This window comes from Oryx dammah, unplaced genomic scaffold (genome assembly GCF_014754425.2).
Source record: "Oryx dammah isolate SB20612 unplaced genomic scaffold, SCBI_Odam_1.1 HiC_scaffold_27, whole genome shotgun sequence".
Lineage (NCBI taxonomy): Eukaryota > Metazoa > Chordata > Mammalia > Artiodactyla > Bovidae > Oryx > Oryx dammah.
Window position 1 is genome coordinate 43596684 of NW_024070211.1, and position 27664 is coordinate 43624347.

General features: G+C 38.8%; 1 protein-coding gene across 1 annotated transcript; it reads right to left on the reverse strand.

Moving 5' to 3' along the window:
• Positions 1–1052: 1052 nt before the first annotated feature.
• ICOS (inducible T cell costimulator) lies at positions 1053–27364 on the reverse strand. Its single transcript, XM_040228728.1, has 5 exons — positions 27277–27364; positions 5621–5959; positions 4929–5035; positions 3533–3617; positions 1053–3111 (listed from the first exon to the last, which is right to left on the reverse strand). Exons 1-5 carry the CDS (start codon positions 27332–27334, stop codon positions 3071–3073), a joined length of 630 nt encoding a protein of 209 aa, XP_040084662.1. The 5' UTR covers positions 27335–27364; the 3' UTR covers positions 1053–3070.
• Between the last annotated feature and the right edge of the window lie 300 nt (positions 27365–27664).

The window sequence follows — 27664 nt, forward strand, 5'->3', positions numbered from 1 at the left end:
ACTGGCCAAGGATGGGACAATTCAAGCATCAAAACAGAGTAAAGAGAGTAATAGATGTTTGCCACTGAATAAAACAGGAAATCATACATATATATTAAATAGATGGACAAATGACTAGATTGACACTTCAGTGAGGAACAGATGATTCACAGAACTTGAAAGTACCTCCCTATAAACTGTCACTATAAGCAGGAAAAGAGTTAACTTTACAGAGGAGAAGCTTGACAGATAACAGCTTAGTCAAGGGATCAAAATGCTTGTTGTCAGTAACATAACAAGTTGAGATTTTGAACCACCTGACAAGATGCAATTAAAAGAAAGTAGCATCGCTTCCCGGAGAAGGCAATGGCAACCCACTCCAGTGTTCTTGCCTGGAGAATCTCAGGGACAGGGGAGCCTGGTGGGCTGCCATCTATGGGGTCGCACAGAGTCAGACACGACTGAAGTGACTTAGCAGCAGCAGCAGCATCGCTTCTGTTATTTTGGCTAACAGTCAATAAGAGCTGGTTTTAATTATGAAGAAACACCAGACTGAGCCACGTCTAAAGGACCTTCTACAGAATAACTGCTTATAGTCTTCAAAAGAGCCAAAGCCATAGAAATCAAGGCTGAGGAACTGTCCAGACCAAAGTTCGCAACAAAGGTGTGCCGACTAAATGCAAAGGGAGATTCTGGATAGAATCTTTTGCATAGAATACATTATAAGGACATCTGGAAAAACTTGAATGTGGTCTGAGAATTAGGGGCAACAATGGAACCAGGCAATTTTCTGATGTTGATGATAGTATTGTGTTTATGGAGAAAAGGGGCTTGTTTATAGGAAATACATACCAGTTGGAGGTGATAGGCTATTAGGTCAAAAACTTAGAACTAATGCCCTATTAGGGCATTTTGGTGGCCTTCCAACTATATGTTTGTGATGGCCTCAATTAAAAAAAAAAATGAAAACCAAAAGAGCAACTGTTCCAAGCTGTGTGACAATCTTTAAGAACGAGGTCAGATTTGCACATGCTGGCTACAGTAATCATTTCCCTCCTCCAAGAAAACAGATATTTTCAGTTGCTGAGTATCAAATGTTTATTCTTCAGCTTCCTACTACTAGTAAAATCTATTTCATAATTAGCTCCTCTTAAAACCAGCTTTTATTTCACAGAAATTGTATCCTTTAATAATTCCCTTTAAAACATACAGGGCTAAGGATGCAGGTGTTTCATAGTACAACTCGGACAACCAGGAGAAGTGGACCACCTGAGGGCTGTCCTCCCCACTTGACACCCCATGCAGAAAGCCACAAACAATTCTGGGAACACCTCTGCAAAGCCAGCCAGGTTGTCCAACTCAGTAGAACATCGTACTTGATTCAAATTACACATTCAGTACTGTACTGTACATATCCAGCATCACACATGCTTAAAATAATATAAGTATGCATAATGACATATCAAGTCTCACTTTTAAAGTAATGATAAGCAGGCAACTACACATTCTAAAACTACTAAGTAATCCCTTTTTACCTAAATTGAAAATGTCACATACACATTAGCTGCTTCAGAAGCCTTGGGCATGCAGACAGAAGTGAAGAAAATATTTCAGCTAAGAATAATCACATGTTACATGTACTTAAGAATCTCTACAGCCAAATGAATGCAGAGGAAGACTGTCTTGAAGAGCCAGGGCCAGTTTCCAGGCTGAATGGTTACTAGGAGAGGGGATCATACAGATGTTTTCCTGACACATCTGTGTTTCATCACAGATCCCAGAAGAAAAGTCAGGCAGACCCACTCTGGTTCCCAGGGTGGCCTCAGCCCCCAGGAGCAAGAGCACCTGGTTGTCCTGGTTCAGTAGAGTCTCTCAATTCTGGAAATTCCATCCAGGTCTGGGGAGCTGCTCCAGGCTGATGGGGGCCACTTAAACCTGTAAAGAACAGCGGCATCATGGCTGAAGCTTGGCAGTGACCTCTAAGAACTTCAGCCTTCTGCTGAATGGATCATGGGCTTTACCTTCCAGGACAATGTTTGACAAAGAAAGATGGTTTTCTTAGTTTGTTCAAAATTTTAGCATGATCTCCAAAAATAGGCTGGTTTGTAATTAATAGCACCATGCAAACATACAAATAGAAAAAAGTGTCAAAACGTGAAGTCACTTTTGATTCTGAGCAATGCTTCCTACCACTGGTGTCAACATATCAGCAAAGTAAACCATTTGGAAAGTAAACTGAAGGCAAAGTAAATATTTTTCATAGAATACATTGTAAGGACATCTGGAAAATTTTGGGAAATTGGGAAAATAAGATATCTCTTTGGAGCAAAAATTATGCTTATTTAGGGGGAATACAGGCAAGCTATATTCACTAGACTGCAACTACATAAATGTAACTGAGCAGCAGAAGGGAAAAATGTAGACAGTAGCTCCCAACTCCTAATGCCTGTCAAGTAGTTAGGCAGAAGCATTTTTAAAAGGAAAATTGAGGGTGGAAGAAAGCATCTAAATTGTTGGGGCAGTGGTCAACTGGGGTTAAGTTAGAAAAGAGTGTTGTGTACAAATGTATTAGTATGCTATTGTTACACATCCACACGTCAGAAATGAAATAACTACAGTTTTCAAGCATCTTCCTCTACTGCCTGATTATGAAAGGAATGGTCATCCCTACAGAAAGAAGAGCTAGTCTGTAGTGAAATGCAGATAGACTCTGGCTCTCAGCTGCCCATTTGCTTTGCAGATTTGGTACCCCTGCCATCTTTAAAACATTTTTGTAGGTGTGTTTGTTCTCCTGGCTGGTGCTTTGCTAGAAGCAGATGTGAAAACAGGGATTCCATCCCAGTGAGGTCTGTTTGTTGAGCACACATGAGCTGGGCTTTCTATAAAGCTAGTTGCAAGAGGGTATTTGTTTTGAGAGAACTCAACAGTACTAAGGCAGTCTGTTAAAATCCCTATTGACCGACATAGTCACTGGTCCAGACTGAACAAAACTCTAGCAGAAGATGTATGTAGTCAAATCAAGTCACACTCTCTGTGGTCCAGGAAACAGAGAATCTTGCCCTCCAAGTTGTAGAGAACTGGCCAAGGTGGTTCATGCCTGGGTGCCAGGGAGTTCCAAATTACGGGTCACATCTGTAACAGAAATATAGCATAAATGCTTTAAAAGTTCTTTATGTGCCAAGCCCATCCAACAAAACTTCTTTCCTCTGCCTCTTATAAACACACACACATATACACACACACAGGGAAACACATACCCCTTCCTAACTCTTATGTTTCAAGATTGAGCACCAATTCTACATTTCCCATACAGTTTGACCCAACCTCTATTGCAAACTTGGCTCCTATTGCAAACTTTGAGCTCTACCATATTGTTTATTTTCAATGAATGAGACAAAGCATCAATTCAGTGAAAATGAAACTTTGGCTTTTTACAGAAAATACTAAAATTCTGTCTTAGAGACATCTTCCCTTCTTTTAATATAAAAATTAAAATTATAGGCTTCATGTAAAGAACACTCTTCCCTTCCCAAATCCCCATGTGTCACTGTACCTGTGGGTGCAGGCTTTTTAGCAGTGTTCACTGCTGCCATGAACATGTATTCACTGTTAGGGTCGTGCACACTGGTGGGATACTTCTGCAAGAAAAGTCAGAAACATGGTTTGTCTTCTCCTCTTCCCCATCTCCATTCCTGTGTGTGTGTATGTTACTGATTTCTATTCTTTGTTGAAGCAGTATGTGACAAAGTATTAAATGTGACTTAGGCTCTTGACTTTGGGATTCCCTGTTAGCTCAGTTGGTAAAAAAAAAATCTGCCTGCAATGCAGGAGACCCGTTTGATTTCTGGGTCAGGAAGATTCCCTGGAGAAGGGATAGGCTACCCACTCCAGTATTCTTGGGCTTCCCTTGTAGCTCAGCTGGTAAAGAATCCGCCTGCAATTTGGAAGACCTGGATTCAATCCCTGGGTTGGGAAGATCCCCTGGAGAAGGGAAAGGCTACCCACTCCAGTATTCTGGCCTGGAGAATTCCATGGACTGTGTAGTCCATGGGGTCACAAAGAGTTGGACACAACTGAGCGACTTTCACTTTCAAGGGAAACCATATATGTAAAGGACTTTAAATAAAAGGCTTTCTGCTCAATATCTTTTCTCACTTATGCCTTTACTTTTCCTTCCGCAGTAGACTTAAGACCACAGGACTTATCTTACTCTCTTTCTTCTTTGTCTCTCTTTTCAAATTCCTTTCTGGAAACAAATATACATACTGTGTGACCTGAAGGTGCTAACATCCTTGCATAATACTCAGAATGGTGTAATTTCTTTGAGAACCCATTTTGTGATAGATTAAAAAGAATATTCTCCAGCACAGAGAGATTTTTGTTGTTATCATTCTTTTATCTTTCTGCATAACTTTTCAGTGATTTTCTTTAAAAGCAAGGAGTCCTAATAACTTATCATGTAAAAAAACTGGCAGTTTCTTTCTCAACTACTGATGGCATCTTCCAAGACTTTCTCACTGATTGTTTCTTAATTGACAAGTTAAGGAAAGCTTATAACAGTTTCATCTGCCCTGACTTTGGAAACTTAGAATCAAATTTGCAGTCCATGTGAAATAATATTTTTTTAAAGTCGGAAGCATCTTTTTAAAAAATCTTTTAACCTTCCTTTTCCCTTTTGGTCTTTCCATGGCCCATTTCCCTCAGCATTTTGGAATAATAATAATGACATATCTCTCTGGAAGCCACTGAATTCTTGGAATGAAGTGGCTATAAAGTAAATAAGCTTCTGTTCCAAGTTAGTAGTTTAATTAATAGGCACATCATAAAGAAAAGATATTATCTGTCTGTTAATCAAATTATTCTAGCAAAAGCAATACATACTCTGATGAGTAAAGAACTGCTGATATACCCCAGTAAAGCTAGTGCAAGAAAAGATCGACGTTGCTCACCTTTTTTGTAAGCCAACACATAAGGACACATCCAAAAACGCAGACTATAACAAAAGCTGCACATCCTATGGGTAACCAGAACTTCAGCTGGCAACAAAGCTGTGATTCTGGGTTGAAAAAAAAAAGATTGGATAAGGAAAAACTCTCAAAATCAAATCTCTCCTTTCACTGCTGAATTATAAGTTCATTTACTAAATTTAAAAGAGCTATTTAATCAAATAGTTTTTCTTCAGTACAATCATGAAATGCAGTAAATAGTTAATAAATAACATCATCTCAGTATGATAGCAAGGATCCAAAAATAAAACCAAAAAGACTCTATGTACATGTAAGTCTACAAATGTGGTTAATGGAAAAGACATTGCTGTCTCTGTTCTTGCAAAACAGTAAGAAAAGTAATGTAGAAAACTATTGTTTTCAATCATCTCACTTAATTCCACACACCCCCAACAAAAAAACCCAAACCTTAAACTTTAGGTGAATAGAGGTAATAGCTCTTAAGCCATGGGTTTTGACATTTGTTCTCTTTTTTTTCCTGATTTTCAACAGCATGTCTGTTTTTAAAGACAATATGACCTATTTCTAACTCAGCAGTTTATATGATACTTGTTTGTTTAACTGTTTTCATTAGTGAGAAAAATGTTAAAATGCATATATACTCTTAAGTCTAGAAGATGAAAACAATATCTTACCATAAATATTCAAATATTCTCTGCTTAGAATGTCTACTTGAAAAGGAGGAGGATCAAAAATTGACAATTTGCAGATGTAATAGCTGGCATAAGAACTGTCCAAATTATATAGAAAAAAAGAGACACTATTATTGGATAACTGAAATTTACAGACATTCAGATTCTTGGTGGATACCGTGTCTTCACTTCCCTTAATCTTAGTGAGATCACAGAGTACATTATCCCCTTTCAGCAACTGCATTTTAAATTGTCGAACAGTATCAGGGTATTTGCATAAAATTTGTACACCTCCATTGTGAAATATGAACATCTCAGATGCAGCAGAATCATTGAATTCTCCTGGGCAAAAAAAAAGAAAGCAAAATTTTATGATTTTGTTCCTCTAATCATTATGTTTGAATACAACAGTCATCTTTTCTCTTCATAAAGTCACCATCATTGCAACAAAATGAAAGAACTTCACAACCAAAATATAGACTATGAAGGTAGAACTGTGAATGAGGAAAAAAGCTAACCAGAGACTTGTTTATCATACATAAGTACATAATATTTAATATGTTAAATAATACATTTACATAGTATAAATCAAGCAGAAGTGGTTCCTTCCTTTTGGCAATTTCGTATTGGAGACAGATGACAAATAAATATGCAGTCATGCACCCTAATTTATGCTAGAAATGGAGTACTATTCAAATATAGGTACATGGTCCTAATTTTGATTGAAGAATTCAGATAACGCCACTTGGAGAAAGTGACTTTGAAAATTAAAACTGAAGGATTAGCACTTTAGTCAAACAATGAGAAATTTGGGGAAAGACATAGTTTAGGGAAAAAAAACTTTTTAAAGCACAAAACAGCTTAAACTAAAAATGAATGGTTATGTACAAATATATATTTACACTAATGCTCTAAGAGAGTGAAAGAACAAATGAAAATTATTTTCAAATGATAGAAACATTTCTCTGAACCTCATCCATTGAGAACTGAATCAAAGTCTGGTGATAAAGATAAAGATCCAGATTTTTTATTTACTTCCTCATTTTTAAAAACAAATTTGAAGCTTATAGGAAGCCAAAGTTGCTTTTGTGAGCTACATAGGGGATCACAGAAGAAAGAAGCTGAAATGGTTTTGGACCAGTTGCAGATTCTAAGTTGAAACAACTCTCTGCCTTCCTTTTTCCTTTTTTCTTCTTTCTTTTTAATATGATGAAATTTCATGCTGAAATTGTTTGGAAAAAATTATTAGCATGACAGTTGCTAGTTTAAATTTTGAAATCCCTGGTTTTATTCTTGAGAAAACTATGTAACAAGTACAAAGAATTTTTAAGGAAAAAATTTACCTTTTGCTCCTATTCCAGTGAAATAGATATACTATTTGTGCATTTTTTGCTCTTTACCTTCCAGATATATACTTATTTTATATAGCAAACATATTACTTAATGTTCTTCTATTGGCATTTAATAAAATATTATAAATGTTCTATTTTTTACATAGTCATAATAATTATCTTTTTTAATGCCTATACAAAAGGCTTAATGTCAATCTAGAATAACTTGTTAAAGCATTCCATTCATGTTGACTGGTTGGGGTTATTTCCAGCATTTTGATTTCATGTAAATATTTCAACATGTGGTGAAAATCTTTAAAGACTCTAATGACACTCTACGTGGCTGTGTTGCTTTTGGAGAGAACTGTTCCACTTTTTAACAGGACTAGCATTATGCAGGAGAATTTACTTGCCACAACTCTGCTTATACTAGTGTCTCAATTTTATTTCAGATTTACCACCGTTACTTATTTTTTTTTAATATCTCTAGGCTTTCTATATCTCATATTGTTAGGGAATAGATTTTCAATTTGAGGATTTGATTGTGAAAATATACACAAGTGTTCCATTTTTCAGTTATGGCAGTCCAGATTTTTCAAACTAACTCCCACACCGAAATAACCAAAAATGCTGAATGAAATGCCTAAAATTATTAGTTTAAAAGATTAAATGGATATGGAATTTAGAAAGATGGTAATGATGACCCTGTATGCGAGACAGCAAAAGAGACACAGATGTGTAGAGAGGACTTTTGGACTCTGAGGGAGAGGGAGAGGGTGGGATGATTTGGGAGAATGGCACTGAAACATGTATATTATCTTGTAAGAAACGAATCGCCAGTCTGTGTTCGATGCAGGATACAGGATGCTTGGGGCTGGTGCACGGGGATGACCCAGAGAGATGGTATGGGGAGGGAGGTGGGAGGGGGGTTCATGTTTGGGAACTCATGTACACCCGTGGTGGATTCATGTCAATGTATAGCAAAACCAATACAATATTGTAAAGTAAAATAAAGTAAAAATTAAAAATTAAAAAAAAAAGATTAAATGGTGAAAATAATGAAGAAATTAACTAGATTAAAGAACCAGAATCCAAGGAGAGAAGCAAAGGTTAGAACTTGCTTTTACTTTGAGAGCTTATGCTGTTCTCTCAGATTTATACTTTTGTTTTCATGTCTCAACTTCCAGAGTCTGAAAGTGAGAAATCTGGTAAAAGACATTTTATCCAATTTCTCCTTAGTAAGGTGAAATCCCCAAGGTTTGCGTTGTTGGAATACAGGTAAAGCAGAAGTAAACCAGTTTTCACCCAGATTATGCCCCACCTTCAAATCACTCCAGTGGTCCAGAAAAATCTCAGTAATTGAACTTTGTTTAAGGTGATTGGGATTACTATTCAGTTCAGTTCAGTTCAGTTGCTCAGTCGTGTCAGACTCTTTGAAATCCCATGAACCACAGCGCGCCAGGCCTCCCTATCCATCACCAACTCCTGGAGTCTACCCAAACCCATGTCCATTGAATTGGTGATGCCATACAACCATCTCATCCTCTGTCACCCCCTTCTCCTCCTGCCTTCAATATTTTCCAGCATCAGAGTCTTTTCAAATGAGTCAGCTCTTCGCATCAAGTGGCCAAAGTATTGGAGTTTCACCTTCAACATCAGTCCCTCCAATGAACACCCAGGACTGATCTCCTTTAGGATGGACTGACTGGATCTCCTTGCAGTCCAAGGGACTCTCAAGGGTCTTCTCCAATACCACAGTTCAAAAACATCAATTCTTCAGCATTCAAATTTCTTTATAGCCCAACTCTCACATCTGTACATGACTACTGGAAAAAACATAGCTTTGACTAGACGGACACTTGTTGGCAAAGTAACGTCTCCTTTTTTTAATATGCTGTCTAGGTTGGTCATAACTTCTCTTCCAAGGAGCAGGCATCTTTTAATTTCATGGCTGCAGTCACCAACTGCAGTGATTTTGGAGCCCCCAAAAATAAAGTCTGTCACTGTTTCCACTGTTTCCCCATCTATTTGTCATGAAGTGATGGGACTAGATGCCATGATCTTAGTTTTCTCAATGATGAATTTTAAGCCAACCTTTTCACTTTCCTTTTTCACTTTCATCAAGAGGCTCTTTAGTTGACATATTATAATAAAAATCTTGAAAACAACCAGGGAAAAAGAGACTGACTTTTTTTCTAAAAAGCAACTGTTACACTGACAGGTGGTATCTCAAGATCAACAATAAAAGTTTTGATACAGTGGAATTACATCTTATATCTTTAGAGTACTGAATGAAACTGTCAGCCTAAAACAGATTGTCTAGGGGGACAGAAAAAGTATATGTAACTTGAGACTTTGGTAAATGAAGTACGCATGTTGTGATTTCTTGATGATGACCAAAAGAATAGAAACAGACTATAGAACCCAAATGAATGTCACAAAATTTAGCATGATGCTTCTGTATAAAGGGAAAGAAGAGTTGGAATCAGGAAAGAAATACAGAGCGGAGAGGTGTCTGTGTGCTAACAATATTTAACTTCTGGACCTGTGGTAATTGTGGGAGTAAGGTAGAATGCTTAGTAGTTATTCATTAAGTTGCACATTTTATTTTTTCACTTTTCTGAATAGATGCTTTGTTCTAGGGGGAAAAATGGTTTTAAAGTACAAAAAAGAAAACTAATGCTTGTTTCATTTTTTAAAAAATTGAGGGTAAATATAAGCAAAAGGCAAAGGGGAAAAATTGATCACATGAGAATAGGTGCAATCTACATTAGATTAAAATAAAAGATGATTTGCATGGGGACTTATCTGTCTGAAAGTAAATTATGTTGCACTACTTTTGCTTTGATGCAGAAGATAAAATCAGTGAGCTGGTTCACAGTTTCTTTAGAAATGTTCGCAGCAAATTTCCCAAGGACTTTAGAATGGCAGTGTGTAAACCGCAAAGAAATCTTGGAACAAAAGTGTCTGCAGCCACCCTTGTGCTCACCCAGACACAGATGTGCTTCTATTTCTGAAGATGATTCTGTCAGCACCTTTTTCTCCTTTTATACCCACACTATGACCTATAACCCAAGACAACATGAAATATAATGGTTGGTGGTGCAGAGTGAGAGATGTACAATGCAGTGGTTCCCAAGGAAACCAGAGGAAAATTCTGGCTTTGCCATTAGCAAGTCTCTGTAACAAGAATCCCTCTCTAGACTGTGGTTTCTTCATCTGTGAAATAAGGAAGTGGGACTAGGACATCTTAAAGTCCTTTCCAACACTTACTGTCTATGGATTCAGGATGAGAACATAACCAGATGAGACCATGAACAACCAAGAGAGATTACTTTGCTGTTGGATTCTTCGGAGGAGAAACCATGTTTCCATAATCCTCTCTCTGTCCCAGCATCTTACTGGGCTATTCCAGGAAGTCAAGAGAAATGAAAATTAATGAGACTATCTTCCTGACCTATAAAAGCATTTAGGTATGGCTAGGAAGACTCTTGAGAGTCCTTTGGACTGGAGATCCAACCAGTCCATTCTAAAGGAGATCAGTCCTGGGTTTTCTTTGGAAGGAATGATGCTAAAGCTGAAACTCCAGTACTTTGGCCACCTCATGCGAAGAGGTGACTCATTGGAAAAGACTCTGATGCTGGGAGGGATTGGGGGCAGGAGGGAAAGGGGACGACAGAGGATGAGATGGCTGGATGGCATCACCCACTCAATGGACGTGAGTTTGAGTGAACTCCAGGAGTTGGTGATAGACAGAGAGGCCTGGCGTGCTGCAATTCATGGGGTCGCAAAGAGTTGGACAGAACTGAGCAACTGAACTGAACTGAACTGAGGAACACTACTCAAGTTTTTCTTGAGTGACAGTGCCGAGGGTGTGTGCCTGGGGAGTAACTGCTGCTGCTGCCAAGTCACCTTCAGTCGTGTCTGACTCTGTGCGACCCCATAGACAGCAGCCCTCCAGGCTCCCCTGTCCTGGGATTCTCCAGGCAAGAACACTGGAGTGGATTGCCATTTCCTTCTCCAGTGCATGAAATTTAAAAGTGAAAGTGACGTCTCTCAGTCGTGTCCGACTCCTAGCGACCCCATGGACTGCAGCCTACCAGGCTCCTCCATCCCTGGGATTTGCCAGGCAAGAGCAGTGGAGTGGGTTGCCATCACCTTTTCCATGGGGAGTAACTGGAGATCCCAAATTCTCATATCTACTAGACACATAATTTTATTGGAGTATAATTGCTTTACAATGTTGTGTTAGTTTCTGCTGTGCAATAAAGTGAATCAGCTATATGTATGTATCTATGTATATGTATCTATATATCCCTTCCTTCTTGAACCTCTTGCCCACTCAGCAACCCACTCCCCCCTTGGCCACCTGCTATCTCACCCATCTAGGTTATCACAGAGTGGAAAAAACCATCATCAAAAAAATCTACAAACTATAAATGGAGACAGTGTAAAGACAATGGAACCCTCTGCTAGACACTCTTAATTATTCATTTTAATCAATTTTAATCTATAAATTTCCTAGGTCACCTTTTTATTATTAAACGTGGTGGTAAGAAGCCTGACTTAAGTGTCCACATACCCAATGCTTGGAGGAGGAAATTGCAACCTACTCCAGTATTCTTGCCTGTGAAATTCCATAAATGGGAGAGCATGGTGGGCTACAGTCCATGGGATCTCAAAGATTCGGACATGATTGAGTGACTAAGCATGTAGACACACCCAATTGAACATTTTCAACTACAGGACAGAGGAGGCAATGGCACCCCACTCCAATACTTTTGCCTGGCAAATCCCATGGATGGAGGAGCCTGGTGGGCTGTAGACCATGGGGTCGAGAAGAGTCGGACATGACTGAGCAACTTCACTTTCGCTTTTCACTTTCAGGCATTGGAGAAGGAAATGGCAGCCCACTCGAGTGTTCTTGCCCAGAGAATCCCAGGGACGGGGCAGCCAGGTGGGCTGCCATCTATGGGGTCGCACAGAGTCGGACACAACTGAAGCAACTTAGCAGCAGCAGCAACTACAGGAATCAGATAGGGCATGTAATCAATTGCTTCACAATCACTCTGGATCCTGTAGAACCTCAAATCTCTCATCACAAAATCTCCTCATTCTTTGATGGCATTTGAAAAACAGTATCAAAAGGAGGTCATCCCTATAATCATGACTAAGGCATTTAATGGATACACAGACAATTTAAGGAAAATCTGAATATATTATTTCCTTATAACTATAGAAGCAGCTAGAATCTTTTCTCCACCTTTCCCAGATGTTATCTTCAAGTCTGATATTCAACCAGGAGTACTGGTACAATAGCACCAACTTTTATAGTCAATGTCTGCTTTGATTGGGCATCACATCTCTTTGGTCAGTTCCTCTGCTATGCCAGTGGTGGAAAATTGTGACCATCTTCCTCATCGATGTCTTTCTTCTCACATACCACATTTTAATATAAAATCATCCTCTAAAATAGTCTCTTACACTATCTTTGATATGTTCCTCACTCTCGCTAAATCATCATCTCCATCCCCAGTACGCATAAGTTCTCATATTCACTGTCTGCACATGTTTCAGGCATCCTGTAAACACCTCCTCCTTCACACTTGTTTCCTGTAACATGATTCAACGTCTGCCCAGTATCAGACACAGTCAAACCTAGCAAACATACAAATCATATAGCAAGTCCAATTTTTCCGTGTACAAACAACTGATGACCCAGACAGATTAGATTGTCTGTCTAAGGTCATACAACCTCTTGGGCACATGAAAGATTTGGGGTAAAATCTGAGGTTGAGGTGCCACTAGCAACAACCAGAGAAAGTATAATGGAAGCAGGCAACCACAAGAAGCTTCACAGTGATCACTTCAGATTGAGCCTTAGAGGATCACTGTTGAAATCTGTCTACAAAAAGAAAGTCTAATTTCCTGCACCTCTGTTTTAAATCCAGTAGAATCTACCCATTTCTCCATCTAAACTGCTATTGGTCCAAATCAGCAACATCTCTCTCTCTGGCATGACGAGAGCTTCCAAACTTTCTGTTCTCACTCGTGCACATTCACCATCCATGCTCCTCAGGGAAACCAGAATAATCTTCTTACATACTTAATCCGATAGTGCACTTGCCCTGCTAATAAAGCATCCAGGGCCTCCCCATCTCAGTTAGAAGATAATCTAACTCCTTACACTGGTTTCCATGACTTGCATGATTTACCCTGTCTTGCTAACACTATTTAATACCAGTCACTCACTACACTGCAATCACACTGCTCTTCTTTCTATTCCTCAAACATGAGAAGTTAGACTCCAGGGCTTTGAATTTCTTGTTTCTTTGTCTGGAATGTTCTCTCTTTTTTTCATATGGCTGCTTCTTACTTCTCCAGCCACCACTGACCACTCAATCCAAGTGAAAGTTAAAGTGTTAGTTGCTTAATCATATATGACTCTTTGTGACCCCATGAATTGTAGCCCTCCAGGTTCCACTGTCCATGGAATTTTCCAGGCAAGAATACTAAAGTAGATGGTCATTCCCTTCTCCAGAGGATCTTCTCAAACAAGGGACTGAACCCAGGTCTCCCACATTGCAGGCAAATACTTTACCATCTGAGCTACCAGGGAAGCCCCATTCCAAGTCATGTTCTAGCATATTACCTGAGATAAAGTATCATTATATTATTTGTTTGTTTACTTGTTTATTACCCAATAATGTAAGCTTTAAAATCAGGGATCTTGTTGATTTTATTCAGTGATCCATCGCAAGTATCTACAATAGCACCTGGTATATAGTAAGTCACAACAAATATTTATTGGATGGATGGATGAATGAATATGTAGAGCTCAGTGATATAATAAATCTAGGGAGATAAAGCGTAGAATATAAAATATAAGAACCAAAAAGGCTCTCAGAAATGATCCAGTTATGCCTTTCATTTAAAATTTAAATTTATCAAGCCAAACTGGGGTCAGAAAAGTGAGTATATTACCCAGGATTACACAGCTCATAGCTGGGACATGATCCTAGGGTTGCCTTTCCTCTGCAGACAAGTACATGCAAATACATGATCAAATACAGAAGATACCTGCTCAACTGGGATGTCAGATTCTAATGAATATTACCTGAGTATTAAAGAAGCATGTGCTTTAACTATTATAAATACCTACCAGGTTCATAAGGACTTCTTTGTAGGTGTGCATGCTAACTCGCTTCAGTCGTGTCCAACTCAGTGCAACCCTATGGACTGAGCCTGCAAGGCTTCTCTGTCCATTGGATTCTCCAGACAAGAATACTGGAGTGGGTTGCAACACACTCCTCTAGAGGATCTTCCCAACCCAGGGATCAAACCCGAGTCTCTTAAGACTCCTGCATTGGCAGGTGGATTCTTTACCACTGGTGCCACTGGGGAAGCCCAAAGATTTGTTTAGATGGTTGACTATTCTCTTGGTTCTTTTGTATCTACAGCTCTCTGTAGATATGAAGACAGATTTAAACCTGATTATTTTTTGTATCCTCCAGAGGGCAGAATCATTAAATTTGCCCAATGGATGTCCATGATAGGTGCCTCTGAACCAATAACTGTTCTAATACACCCAGAAATTTCATAACCAGAGCCTGTTAGTGATTTGTAATAGAAAGCGAAGTCACTCAGTCCTGTCCAATTCTTTGTGACCCCATGGACTGTAGCCTACCATGCTGCTCTGTCCGTGAGATTTTCCAGGCAAGAATACTAGAGTGGGTTTCCATTTCCTTCTCCAGAGGATCTTCCCAAGCCAAGGATCGAACCTGGGTCTTCCGTATTATAGGTAGATGCTTTACCGTTTGAACCACCAGGGTAGATATTTGTAATAGAAACACAATGCTATCACACTTAGCACTTAATGCATTGTTAAAAACACAAATAGGATAATGCTCTCTTGAACTCTGGTGATGAGTTTTAAAATCTGGATAATAAGACTTCGTTTTTGTTTTGCTACCATATCTGTTCACTTCTTGTTGCTACTCCTAGATTATCAGTACTCTAGAATATAGATACTATACTTAATCACACTGACCACCATGTCTAAAGGGTTCAGTCTTTCCAACAGAGGTTCATACCTGTTCACTGCTGCTAACTGATTTTTATAACATTATCATTGCTATTAGTAGACTAAGGTTTTAAGAGTAAAATCAAAATCTTTATATTAGATGATTTCTTTAGATCTTCAAACATTTCAAAAGATAAAAGCATTTGCATCTTCTTTTAGGGGCAGCTATTAAGAAAAAGCTCTGAAGAAAAAGTTCACCTGAAAATTGCACTATGGTTCAGAAGTTTATTTGCAAATTGATTCTTTTACTATCTGAACTATTTCATTTCTTCAGTGTCAGATTGTCTTGTTAGAACCCATTCTGCCAGGACTCTTTATAAGCAGTTATATTATGCCTGTTTGAAAGTCTTTTGGCAAAAGCACTTTAAAAACCCACACAGTGCAGCGGGTGCGAGACAGATCAGCATTTTGACTTAACTCTCCTTAACTCAGACTTCTAACCACAAACCTCCACAAAGATCTGAGTGATAGAAAGATAAGAACTCCTGAGTATGCAATTATTGATGGGCTTATTAAAAATATTTTCTGTAATCCAATAATGATGATCTTTAGCTTAGCATAGCACACGAATGTGACATAAGATGTGAAGTTCTAAAAATGGCAATGTTTATGTTAGGGTTTTGTTACATTTGGGCTTTTACTAAGAAATTCTAGCATGTAAAAAATATGCTTTCTACCACTTTTTTAAAACTACTCATAAAAGCACTGTCATTTCTTGTACACCTACCAGCTAAAATTTTAGAATCCTGATTAGCAGATTTTTATATATATATTATTTCTATATTTACCTTATTATTCAAAGGCATCCATAATCTAAAGTAGAGATTAAAATCAGTAGCAATGGTAGGCAAAATAAGCCCAATCCAAAGTCTTAATATTTGCAGAAAAGGAAGTAAAAAAATTTAAGAAAAAAAAAAAGGAGAAAGTTAAAAAGCCAAAAGTACACTGACACAAGTATACATTGTGTGAATTCTTTTTTCTCCAAGGAACTCTGTAGAGGAGGTAAAACAACTTTTGGTGCTCCAAAATGTGTAAATCTTTTAAATGAAAGATTGGTTTTCTTCTAGTAAACACTGATGGAAAAAATCCCAGAGATGTTATAAACTTTGTCGTGATATTTACAAGTAATTAAAGTAAACTCTACTCTCTACTCCAGTAACCTTTATCTCCAGCCCACCATTCCCCTTGGCTTAGTTCCTTCTTTCCGGCTTCCTTTCAACATCTTTCTCAGGATGTGCCTGACACATTCAAGAGTAGCATTTCCAGACTGAATTCAGCATTCACTCACCAAACCCAAACAAGTCCCGTCCCTTAAGGAGTTAGGGCCTCAGTCTTCCTCAGGTCTCCCTCTCTCTGATCTGTCTCTCTGACTGTCCTGATCCAATTAGTCACCGAGTCCAGTTGCTCTCAAATTCAGTTGCTCTTCTGTATTCCTATCACCAATCCAGGACTATTCCACAACTTCCCTCATCTGTGGAAGCATCTTGGCTGGTATTCTCAGCAGCCATCACTCCCTCCAAATCTAGCCTCCATGCCTGCTTCCAACATTGTGTTCCTAAAAAGCATGCCACTCCCCAGGTTGAAAATATCCATTACTTGCTTATGAGGTTAAAAAACCAATTTTCTTGGCATGATACAAAACCCTGTCATGATATCAGGGACCATATAGCTTCAAGCTGCACTATACATTTTGGCCATTCCTTTAACATGGTTACCTCTATCCCCATAAACTAGAATAGCCTATTACCTCTTTATTTGCTTAGAAATCCTTGTTCATCCTTTAAGAACGATTTTAAACTGGTCTCTGAGACCCCCCAGACAAAGACTCCCATCTCTATGTTCTCAATTAATCTTTGTTTACATTGATATGTTTATAATATGCATAAGTTTAGATCATAATTATTTTTGTCTATCTTCCTCATTTAACCAATAGCTTTACAAGTATAAAGATTGTATCATGGTCACTTAAATAATCCCAGGACCTGGAGTATATTAGATAATAATAATGAATGAATGAGCAGATGAATATGAAAAATGAGCATGATTGGTAAATGTCCTTCATTGGGGTGAGGAGGTGAACAAGGAAAACAGAGCAAAAGATCCTATTTACTAGATAATGGAGAACGCTTATTTCCAAGTCCAAAGGCAAAGGCTCAGACTGAATGACACCCAACCAATTCTCTGAAGCCCGATGGTTCTGGAGTTATGCAAATATCTAAGCCTTCCAAAGATTCCAAATAATAATAATAATAATTGCAACTTATAAGCATTGCATGTTTCTCATATATTAAGGTTTTAGATACATTACATGCAATATATCATTTGATGTGTATAACAGTATTTGACATCAGATTTTCTATATTCATCCCTATTTTACAGATGAGGAAACTGAGGTTTGAATAATGGGCCCAAATGAGGTAGAGCCATGATTTGAACCTAGACAATCTGAAACCAGGTTCACCCTTCCTAAAGAGCCCCTTAGTCCAATAATCTAGCCCAACTCCCTAATTTTATAGAAACTGAAGCACAGAAGCTAAAGAGACTTGCTGAGAAAAAGGAAGAAAAAGAACTTCTTAACATTAACCTAGATTTAAAAGTTATTTTCAAGTATTTCTTTTCCTTCAAGATGTATTAAGTATATTGTCCCAAATACTTAAAGCAGTGTTTGTGTTGGTGCCAAGAGAACATTTCATGCAAAGATGGGCTCGATAAAGGACAGAAATGGTATGGACAAAACAGAAGCAGAAGATATTAAGAAGAGATGGCAAGAATACACAGAACTGTACAAAAAGGATCTTCACAACCCAGATAATCACGGTGTAATCACTGATCTAGAGCCGCACATCCTGGAATGTGAAGTCAAGTGGGCCTTAGGAAGTATCACTACGAACAAAGCCAGTGGAGGTGATGGAATTTCAGTTGAGCTGTTTCAAATCCTGAAGAATGATGTTGTGAAAGTGCTGCACTCAATATGCCAGCAAATTGGGAAAACTCAGCAATGACCACAGGACTGGAAAAGGTCAGTTTTCATTCCAATCCCAAAGAAAGGTAATGCCAAAGAATGCTCAAACTACCGCACAACTGCACTCATCTCACATGCTAGAAATGCTCAAAATTCTCCAAGCCAGGCTTCAGCAATACGTGAACCGTGAACTTCCAGATGTTCAAGCTGGTTTTAGGAAAGGCAGAGGAACCAGAGATCAAATTGCCAACATCTGCTGGATCATGGAAAAAAGCAAGAGAGTTCCAGAAAAACATCTATTTCTGCTTTATTGACTATGCCAAAGCCTTTGACTGTGTGGATCACAAAAAACTGTGGAAAATTCTGAAAGAGATGGGAATACCAGACCACTGGACCTGCCTCTTGAGAAACCTGTATGCAGGTCAGGAAGCAACAGTTAGAAGTGGACATGGAACAACAGACTGGTTCCAAATAGGAAAAGGAGGATGTCAAGGCTGTAAATTGTCACCCTGCTTATTTAACTTATATGCAGAATGCATCATGAGAAACTCTGGGCTGGAAGAAGCACAAGCTGGAATCAAGATTGCCAGGAGAAATATCAATAACCTCAGATATGCAGATGACACCACCCTTATGGCAGAAAGTGAAGAGGAACTAAAAAGCCTCTTGATGAAAGTGAAAGAGGAGAGTGAAAAAGTTGGCTTAAAGCTCAACATTCAGAAAACTAAGATCATGGCATCTGGTCCCATCACTTCATGGGAAATAGATGGGGAAACAGTGGAAACAGTGTCAGACTTTATTTTTGGGGGCTCCAAAATCACTGCAAATGGTGACTGCAGTCATGAAATTAAAAGACGCTTACTCCTTGGAAGGAAAGTTATGACCAACCTAGATAGCATATTGAGAAGCAGAGACATTACTTTGCCGACTAAGGTCCATCTAGTCAAGGCTATGGTTTTTCCTGTGGTCATGTATGGATGTGAGAGTTGGACTGTGAAAAAAGCTGAGTGCTGGGGGCCAGCGTGAGGAACTCCGCCCATGGCAAAGGTCATGAGGAAGGAGGCTTAGCATACGCAAAGGCGTGATCAAGCCTCAGGAAACCCCCTGTTCCCGAGCATCTAACCCCAAAACCAGAGTCTGTTTTATGCTCTCACCTACACCTCTGACTTTACGGGGGGCTCTCCCCCATCACCGTTTCTCTCGGAGAAGGAGTAAACATGCAGCTCCAAGTCAATAAAAATTCCTGGGCCTGACAAGAGTGTTTCAGCTTACGGACTCCTCTGAAGGTTATCTAGCCCGCCTGTATAGGTTCATCCGGCCACATGTGATTGTTTACAGCCTCCCAACCTGAGAGGCGCGAGATGTTTTAGACTTACTAAAGGCAAATTCTTTGGGGAAATTGTCAGTATAGTGGGTTGGTTAGGAATTATATTGGTGAAGGGTTTTTTCATTTGTTGTGCCAATAATTACTGCTAATTCCCTGCCCTGGGTGTGACAAGGGTGTCTCAGGTCAAACCTCTCTGCTGACAGACTAGCTTGTGTGACAGGATTATCCATACTCCTGCCACTATACACGTGACTGTTTACTACCTCTCAACCATAAACAGCACAGAGAGTTTTGGAGTATTTTGGAAGTCTTAATTAGCATAGGGCTTTTCTCATTGTTGAGTCAATGATTGCCGCCAGGCCTCCATATCCTTAGGCACCTGGGAATATATTAATCAATGTATCTGGAATATAGAAAAGGAAATATAGTAGTTTTTAAGGTTAGCAATACTAGGCTTTTTGAGTTAATGAATTTTCTCTTTTGTAATAGATCACTGTACTTTGTTATAAATCACTGTGTCCTTGCTATGTAAAAATGCAACTTTATCACTATCTTAAGACTAAATAGATCTTAAGGGGAACATTGGTGAAAGGATTTTCATTTGTTGGGTTGATGTTTGCTGCTAAATCTCCATGTTCCCTGCCCTTATAATGAATATAACTAGCATATAGGAGAAATAAGTATTAACCTTTAAGCATATAGGAGAAATAAGTATTAACCTTTAAGATTAATCATGTTAACCTTGGGTTAAATAAATTCCTTTCTTGATTGTAACTCACTACACCCTCACCCTATAGGAATGTAACTTTATTTGGAGGGTGGTCCTGGTTTAAGAAAAAACACCCTTGGAAGAAATAAGTTTTTGGTTATCAGAAAGAAAGAATCATAAAATGTCAGCAGGTCTCATAGCCAGAAGATGATGTAAAATCCCTAAGACCTTTTTATGTGAAGCACTTGATTTTGATAAAGGTCAGGACTGCTGACCCCCGTGTGACTCTGTATTCATCCCTATGTGTAACAAAAGGTATATAAGCAAACCCAAAAAATAAAGAAATGGGATCAGTTTCCGGAAAGACTGATTCCCCCATGTTGTTTCTTTGTTGCTCCCCGTTTTTCTGGCTGAATTCCCATCTGGAGCATGGATGCTATTCCACGTAAACCAAGTTATTCAGCCTCTTTTTCTCCACTAATTTTCCTACTACACTATCCGTTTCTAATCTCTCTATATATCTGTAATTAAATATGTATTTTTCCAAGGACGCCAACTCTGTCCCCACCTTCGAATCACCCTGGATCCACCGGGGCTGGACCCTGGCAGCTGAGCACTGAAGAACTGATGCTTTTGAACTGTGGTGTTGGAGAAGATTCTTGAGAGTCCCTTGGACTGCAAGGAGATCCAACCAGTCCATCCTAAAGGAGATCAGTCCTGGGTATTCATTGGAAGGACTGATGCTGAGGCTGAAACTCCAATACTTTGGCCACCTCATGCAAAGAGTTGAGTCATTTAAAAGACTCTGATGCTGGGAGGGATTGAGGGCAGGAGGGGAAGGGGACGACAGAGGATGAGATGGCTGGATGGCATCACCGACTCGATGCACATGAGTTTGGGTGAACTCTGGGAGTTGGTGATGGACAGGGAGGCCTGTCGTGCTGCGATTTATGGGGTCGCAAAGAGTCGGACACGACTAAGCGACTGAACTGAACTGAACTAATGTTGGTGCCATATGTTTTATATGATTGAAAAGGTTATTATACACCAAAAAATACATAAAATTATTTATTTTATATGAAATTACATTGTGTTTAATACACTCATTTCCCTAGATGCCTCGAACCATTGTGTGTTGAGCTGCCTTGTGTACTTGAACCTGCAACAAAGTCTGGGTCCTTGCTCTGATGAGGTCTAAATTCTTGATAAGTATTGTAACTTATTTGCCTGTAGAAAAGTAAACAGATATATTCACATCTATAAGAAACTCTCATAGTTAAATAAGTGCAAACAGGAACTCCAAGATTTTGCTTCAGTCCTAAATAGTACAAAATGAACAAAACTTGAATTGAGAATGCAGTAGAGGTTTATTTCTGTTTCTTGTTTTTTATGAATGAATTTTTTTGGCTTTAAGCCCTAGGAGAGTATAATTGTTGGCTGTAAAAAGTTTGACATCTTACATTTGAAGAAGTTTCTTCTAAGTGATCCTCTGTTGCTTGTTGGAAATGCCATGTCTATGGCAATACACTCAGACAAACAAAAGACACTTTCAGAACTAGTGGTTGACTGACTCAAAATTCTTGAGTCCATTACCTTCCTTAAAGACAACTTGATTCTTCTTGGCTTTTCTTCATGCAAAGTAGATCCAGACATCAGTATGTCTGCAAGAGTCAGAGGAGGTTCATATCCCGATTTCTGCCTCTCTCTAAACTTGCCTGTCTACTTCAATCAACCATACAGGCCAGACTAATGGGAAAAAAATCACTTGTTGACTAACAGCTCTCATTTGTGTTACATATTTTCTGCATACTTAAGTTACAAACTCCAAAGTGTAATTTTGAATTTTCCTTAAAAGGTTTTGTATGCCATATTCTTATTTTACTTAGAATGACTAAAATGTGTTATTTAAGAGACTGAATTTATTAGAATAGAAGTAGCACAGAGATGCCATTTATGGAGTAAATGTGGCTTTTTATTCAGACATTGAAGACAGCAAATAATGTGTAAGTGTATGTATATATACATGGATGTATGTGTATATGTATACATATGTTGATATATATACTGGGCTTTGAAATTTTATCTTTTGCATCTTTTATGTATAAAACTCACACTGTTAGGATAGGGAGTCAGCATAAGCTATGGGTTTTGCTCAGTTTACAACTGTGAATACTGAGGCCAATTTTTTTTTTGTCAAGCAAGTCTATGGATACTACAGTGAGCAAAATTTAGATGAGAACTGAAATCCTCCCTACACACTTGTATTTTGTTTCTACTAAGAAACTGGAATATGCTGCTAGCAATTTATAAACCAAAATATTCCATTACATCTGAGGAAGTTGTTAATACCAATTGCAAGTTATGAAAGTCATTTTGTTCACTAATTATGAAACAACAAGGATCTCAAGACCTTCATGAAAATAATAAGCATTTCTAGAAAGAAGGAAAAAAATACAAAGATGTGACTAAACAACCACTGGGAGAAAAAAAATCCCGAAATTTTAAAATAAAGAACTGAAATCTTCAGTTTGAAAAGACTCACTCAGTCTCAAACAATGTTAATGAAAACACTCACAGAATTAGGCATATCCTAGTGGAATTCCTGATTCCAGTATTAAAATAAATAAGATTCTAGAGAAATTTTTTTAAGCTACTTGCAAAATAATGAGAGTCAGACTAGCATGGAACTATTTACCCACAACCCTAGAAGCCAGCAGACAGTGAATGAATATCCACAGACAGATCAGGAGTCTTATTCCCAGGAAAGATATCAGTTATATCAGTTATTCATTAGAGTAAAAGGAAAACATCTTTACCCATGCTGGAATTCAGAGACTTCAAGGTATCTGAAGAAAATAATAGAAGTCTTCTGAACATTGGGTAAGAGCAAGGATGACAAGACAGGAGCAAATGGCAAGACAGATGCTGCCATTGAAAAGAGGTGATGTGAGTATAAGGAGAGAATCCTTCAATCAGAGGAGAAATACTTTTAGAGAAAACTTAGCAATGATCTGCAACTACAAGTTTTCATTTATTTCAACAAAACCCACATATGGGGTGTGCCTGCTAAATCACTTCAGTCATGTCTGACTCTTTGTGAGCCTATGGACTGCAGCCTGCCAGGCTTCTCTGTCATGGGATTCTCCAGGCAAGAATATTGGAGTGGGTTGCCATGTCCTCCTCCAGGGGAATCTTCCTGGTCCAGGGATTGAACTTAAAGTCGCCTGTGTCTCCTATACTTTCAGGCAGATTCTTCACCACTAATGCCACCTGGGAAGCCCCATGTAAGGGGCAAGGGTGTACTAAACAGAAAATAGAAGAGTGAAAAGAGGACGTTGTGAAGTTCTCATGTCACTGCAGGGGGTGGGGGATAAACACGTCAAGCAAGCCTATTGTCATTATTGATTTTATTATGATTTTATCATTTTATTATTAAGTTATGATTTATTATTTACAATAATAAATAGATATTCAATTAATATGCTCTGAATATGACAATGACTTAGTCAACCAAGAAGTGTAGCAGACCTTTCAAATTACAGAGGGAAGACTTCCTCTGTAGTCTGTAAAAGAACCTTCCTCATTTCAACAAAAATAAAAGAAAATACCACAACCAAAGAAAATCAAAATAAACATAATGTTGAAGGAGTAAAATCAATATAGGGCTTCCTTGGTGGCTCAGCAGTAAAGAATCTGCCTGCAATGCAGGAGACACAGCAGACTCAGGTTTGATCCCTGGGTTGGGACGATCCCCTGGAGAAGGAAATGGTAAACCACACCAGTATGTTGCCTGGCAAATCCCATGGACCGAGGAGCCTGGCGGGCTACAGTCCATGGGATCGGAAAGAGTTGGACACGATTGAACAACTGAGCACACACACACTAGATCAACATAGAGTTATTGTACTGAGTGAGAAAATGGCCTGAATTCAACTACTGAAAGAAAAATGGACAATTTGGATTTTTTAAATGTAGCACAAACACTGGAAGGAGGAGGCTCAAAGGTTGGCTCAACTCCTCCCAGTGAACTCTGGGGAGGAGCAGATGCTGGAGACGCCAAAGTGATGTTTTTTCCCTCGGGTGATGGAGTTCAGGAACCATGGCTTCAATGCCTGGGTGACAAAACCAAGGCTCAAAATGAGCCTAAGGGTTCCCCTTCCAGCTTCCACCCAGAACACACCATGAGACATGCACATTTAAACACCACCTCATCTCGGCCATTCACACTTCACTGCTTTCAAAGTTGTCTTTCCAAAACCAGAATTCATCAGATCACCCACAAGTTCTCCATTGCCCATAAGTTCTGGAAAGAACGTCTTCTGTGTAGACAGAAGGTCTCACTTTTCCCAAATGCTTCCACAACAAAGAATCTCCTATTGTTCCAGAATCATTAAAAGAAGATGATTTTGTTAAATTTTACATTAAGATCAATAGAAGACTGAGAATCACCAAGATTTCTTTCCCTCTTAACTCACCAACCAAATAACAAAACTGGTAATTTCTCTTATTTGAGATTCATGTTATTTCTCCACTACTTCAACATGGTACAGAAAGACAGTGGATATTGGAATCAGATGTATTTGAATTCTAATCTTGGTTCTGCCACTAAATACTAGGTAACCAAACATTTAGCCTTTCCTGGTCTGAGATTCTTCAAACATTAACTAAGAATGCCTACCTCTTCATAGGATGAGAAAGCCTACCTAGTTGGGAGGATTAAAAATATGCCAAAGGAAGGGAGCTGCAAGAACTTAGTTGACTTCAGTTTTGGTCTTTACTTTGCATTTAGAGTCTTTAAAACAGTAGTTGCTGAATAAATGTATTGTGATGATACTTTGAATATGATGACCTAAATGGAAAGGAAATCCAAAAAAGAGGATATATGCATACATGTAGCTGATTTGCTTTGCTGTACAGCAGAAACTAATACAACATTGTAAAGCAACTCTACTCCAATAAGAATTAACTGTAAGAAAGGCATAGAGATTGCCTTAAATTAGGAGCATAGATGTTCAAGTTCATTTAATAAGGAATGCCTTACCAATGATAAATCCCTGAACCACCTGAATCAATTATATAAATTAAAGGAGCAAAATACAGCTAGAAAAAACAATTGTCAAGCAATTTACTATCTCCATCTAGCCATTCATGCTCCAATTCTGCCACCAGTCAAATAGGAAAACAGCTTGTCGCGTGGCATGGTTTTCTGTGTGATGAGAGGGAATGTTGATTTGATTCCATCAAAATTTAAGATATATATCATTCTAGAAGTACATTGTATTAATCAGCTTAGTCTGACAACTGGAAATAATTCCACCTAGGCTGGATCGATCCTTCCACAGTGGTAACACCATTGTTAATTTGAATCTCCTGAGCATAATATCATAAGTGCCCAGTTGGGTTTGGCATTTTAGGACACTTTCTAACAGTACAAACAACCCCTTCAGTGACTTGAACCAATGTTCTTGGGAGAAAATCCACAATCCTTCATGTGGCACATAAGGTCTGAATAGTCTAGCCTCTGCTTTCCCTTCCAGCCTCATCTTGCACCATCACCAACTCTTGACCTCTCTGTCCTCAGGCACATCCACCTTCTTCCTGCTTTCTGACTTACTTCATTTCTTCCTGACACAGGGCCTTTGCACTTACTCTTCTCATGATATGAAATGTCCATGATATGAATGTCCCACCATTCTCCCCATTTACTCTTATTTGTCCTGCAAATCTCAGCTCAAGGACCACTTAAAAGACTTGGATGAGCCCCAACCCCCACCTGCACCTCCAATCCACCCAGTCTACACAAGTTTTTTTGTTACATCCCCTGATAGAACTGAGTTCTATCTGTAATTGTCTTTTCATTCACAAAATTATCTGATTTGCCTCTCTCCAGCCTTTCAGTTAGCTTCATGAGAGCAGGGAATGGCTCAGAGATTAAAGCGTCTGCCTCCGATGCGGGAGACCCAGGTTCGATCCCTGGGTCGGGAAGATCCCCTGGAGAAGGAAATGGTAACCCACTCCAGTATTCTTGCCTAGAGAATCCCATGGACAGAGAAGCCTGGTAGGCTACAGTCCACGGGGTCGCAAAGAGTCGGACACGACTGAGCGACTTCACTTTCACTTTCACTTTCATACACACAGAGGCCAGCACAGTACTGCCTACATGGCAAGTTCTTGGTGCTGAATGAATGAATGGATGAGTGAATGAATGAATGAATGAATATCAATCCCCGTGCTCTTCCCTTGCTGCTTGTGCAGCTAAAGGATTTCACTGGGTGTAGAAAAGGCATAGGCCCCAAACTACCCTTGGGACCTATAAATAATTCCCCATTCCTCTTAAGAGCTTTGGAGCCACCTTGAGCCACCACAAGCTCAAATATTTGATCAATACACTTTTTTTTCTTCCTTTGAAGATAAAAATAAAGTCTGCTTTTGGTACCACTGCAAAACTTATCTCTAAATAACAGTATACCAACCAAAGTTCTGCCTGCACTTTTAGTGTTAGTAAAACTTCCCAAAGTAGTATAACTTCACTTTGTGTTTTCCCCATCTCGGGAACATGGCCCAGACTTAAAGATAAAATGAAAATAATTGAAAACATACCCAGTAAGAAGTAGAAGAAACACACATTAATTTCATCGTTGGCAGCATTATTTAAAATATTCAAATAGAGTCTGATATATACCATATAAGAGAAAGAATTGAGGACTTCAGAATGATTTTTTTTTTTAGTGTCTTCAGAGGCTATGGACTGTTTTACGTTGTCCACTGATCCTTGGCGTTTCACAAGGACCTTGACATTAGTGCTAAAAAAAACCCTGTGGCAGCCAGGGCATTTCTGACAAAAGACCACCCAGATAAGATTAAAATGAAACCCCTTCTTTTCAAAGCCCTTCCGTTTTATTTGCTCCCAGCCCAGATGCCAGGCCTACTTAATTTTCATTCTGTTGACACAAGTCATTTTGCCTTTCATCTTCCTCTGAGAACAGTAAGCCACTCTTCTATTTTATCCACTAAAAGTTAACTTCAAGCAGGTAATTTAAAATTTTAATGATCTGATGAGACATTTTTCATCTTAAAACAGTAACATAAACGCTGTTAGCCATGGACTTGGGCTCTTCTGTAATTGTTCTTACTTTCTAAAAAACAAACCAAAACTTTCTATTTGGTGCCTAACTTTTCCACCTTTGATTTTTCTTAATGTTCACTTGAATTATAACTTAATAATGCATATTCAATAAGTCACTCACCTGCTAGAATTTCAACTTGGATGCAGAAGAGAAAGAAATACCAGAGGTCTGACTTCATGTTTGCCAGAAGCACATGCAGTTTTCTCCTTCAGTGTTTAAGCCTGACAGTGAATTCACGTCCTTAACTGTTTTCTATTTGCTGAAAAGGAAGTGGGTTTGGTGGGGGTTGATGTCGTGTCACACTTACCATCAAGGCAAGGAGGTGTCTCTGAAGTGATGTCAATGTCAGTGGCATTATTGCTCAAGGAGGTTAAGTTTAATTCATGGATTATTATGATTTGTTATATTTATTTATTTGGCTGCACAGGATCTTAGTTGCAGCACATAGGATCTAGTTCCCTGACCAGGGATTGAACCTGGGTACCTCCTATATTAGCAGCATGGCTTC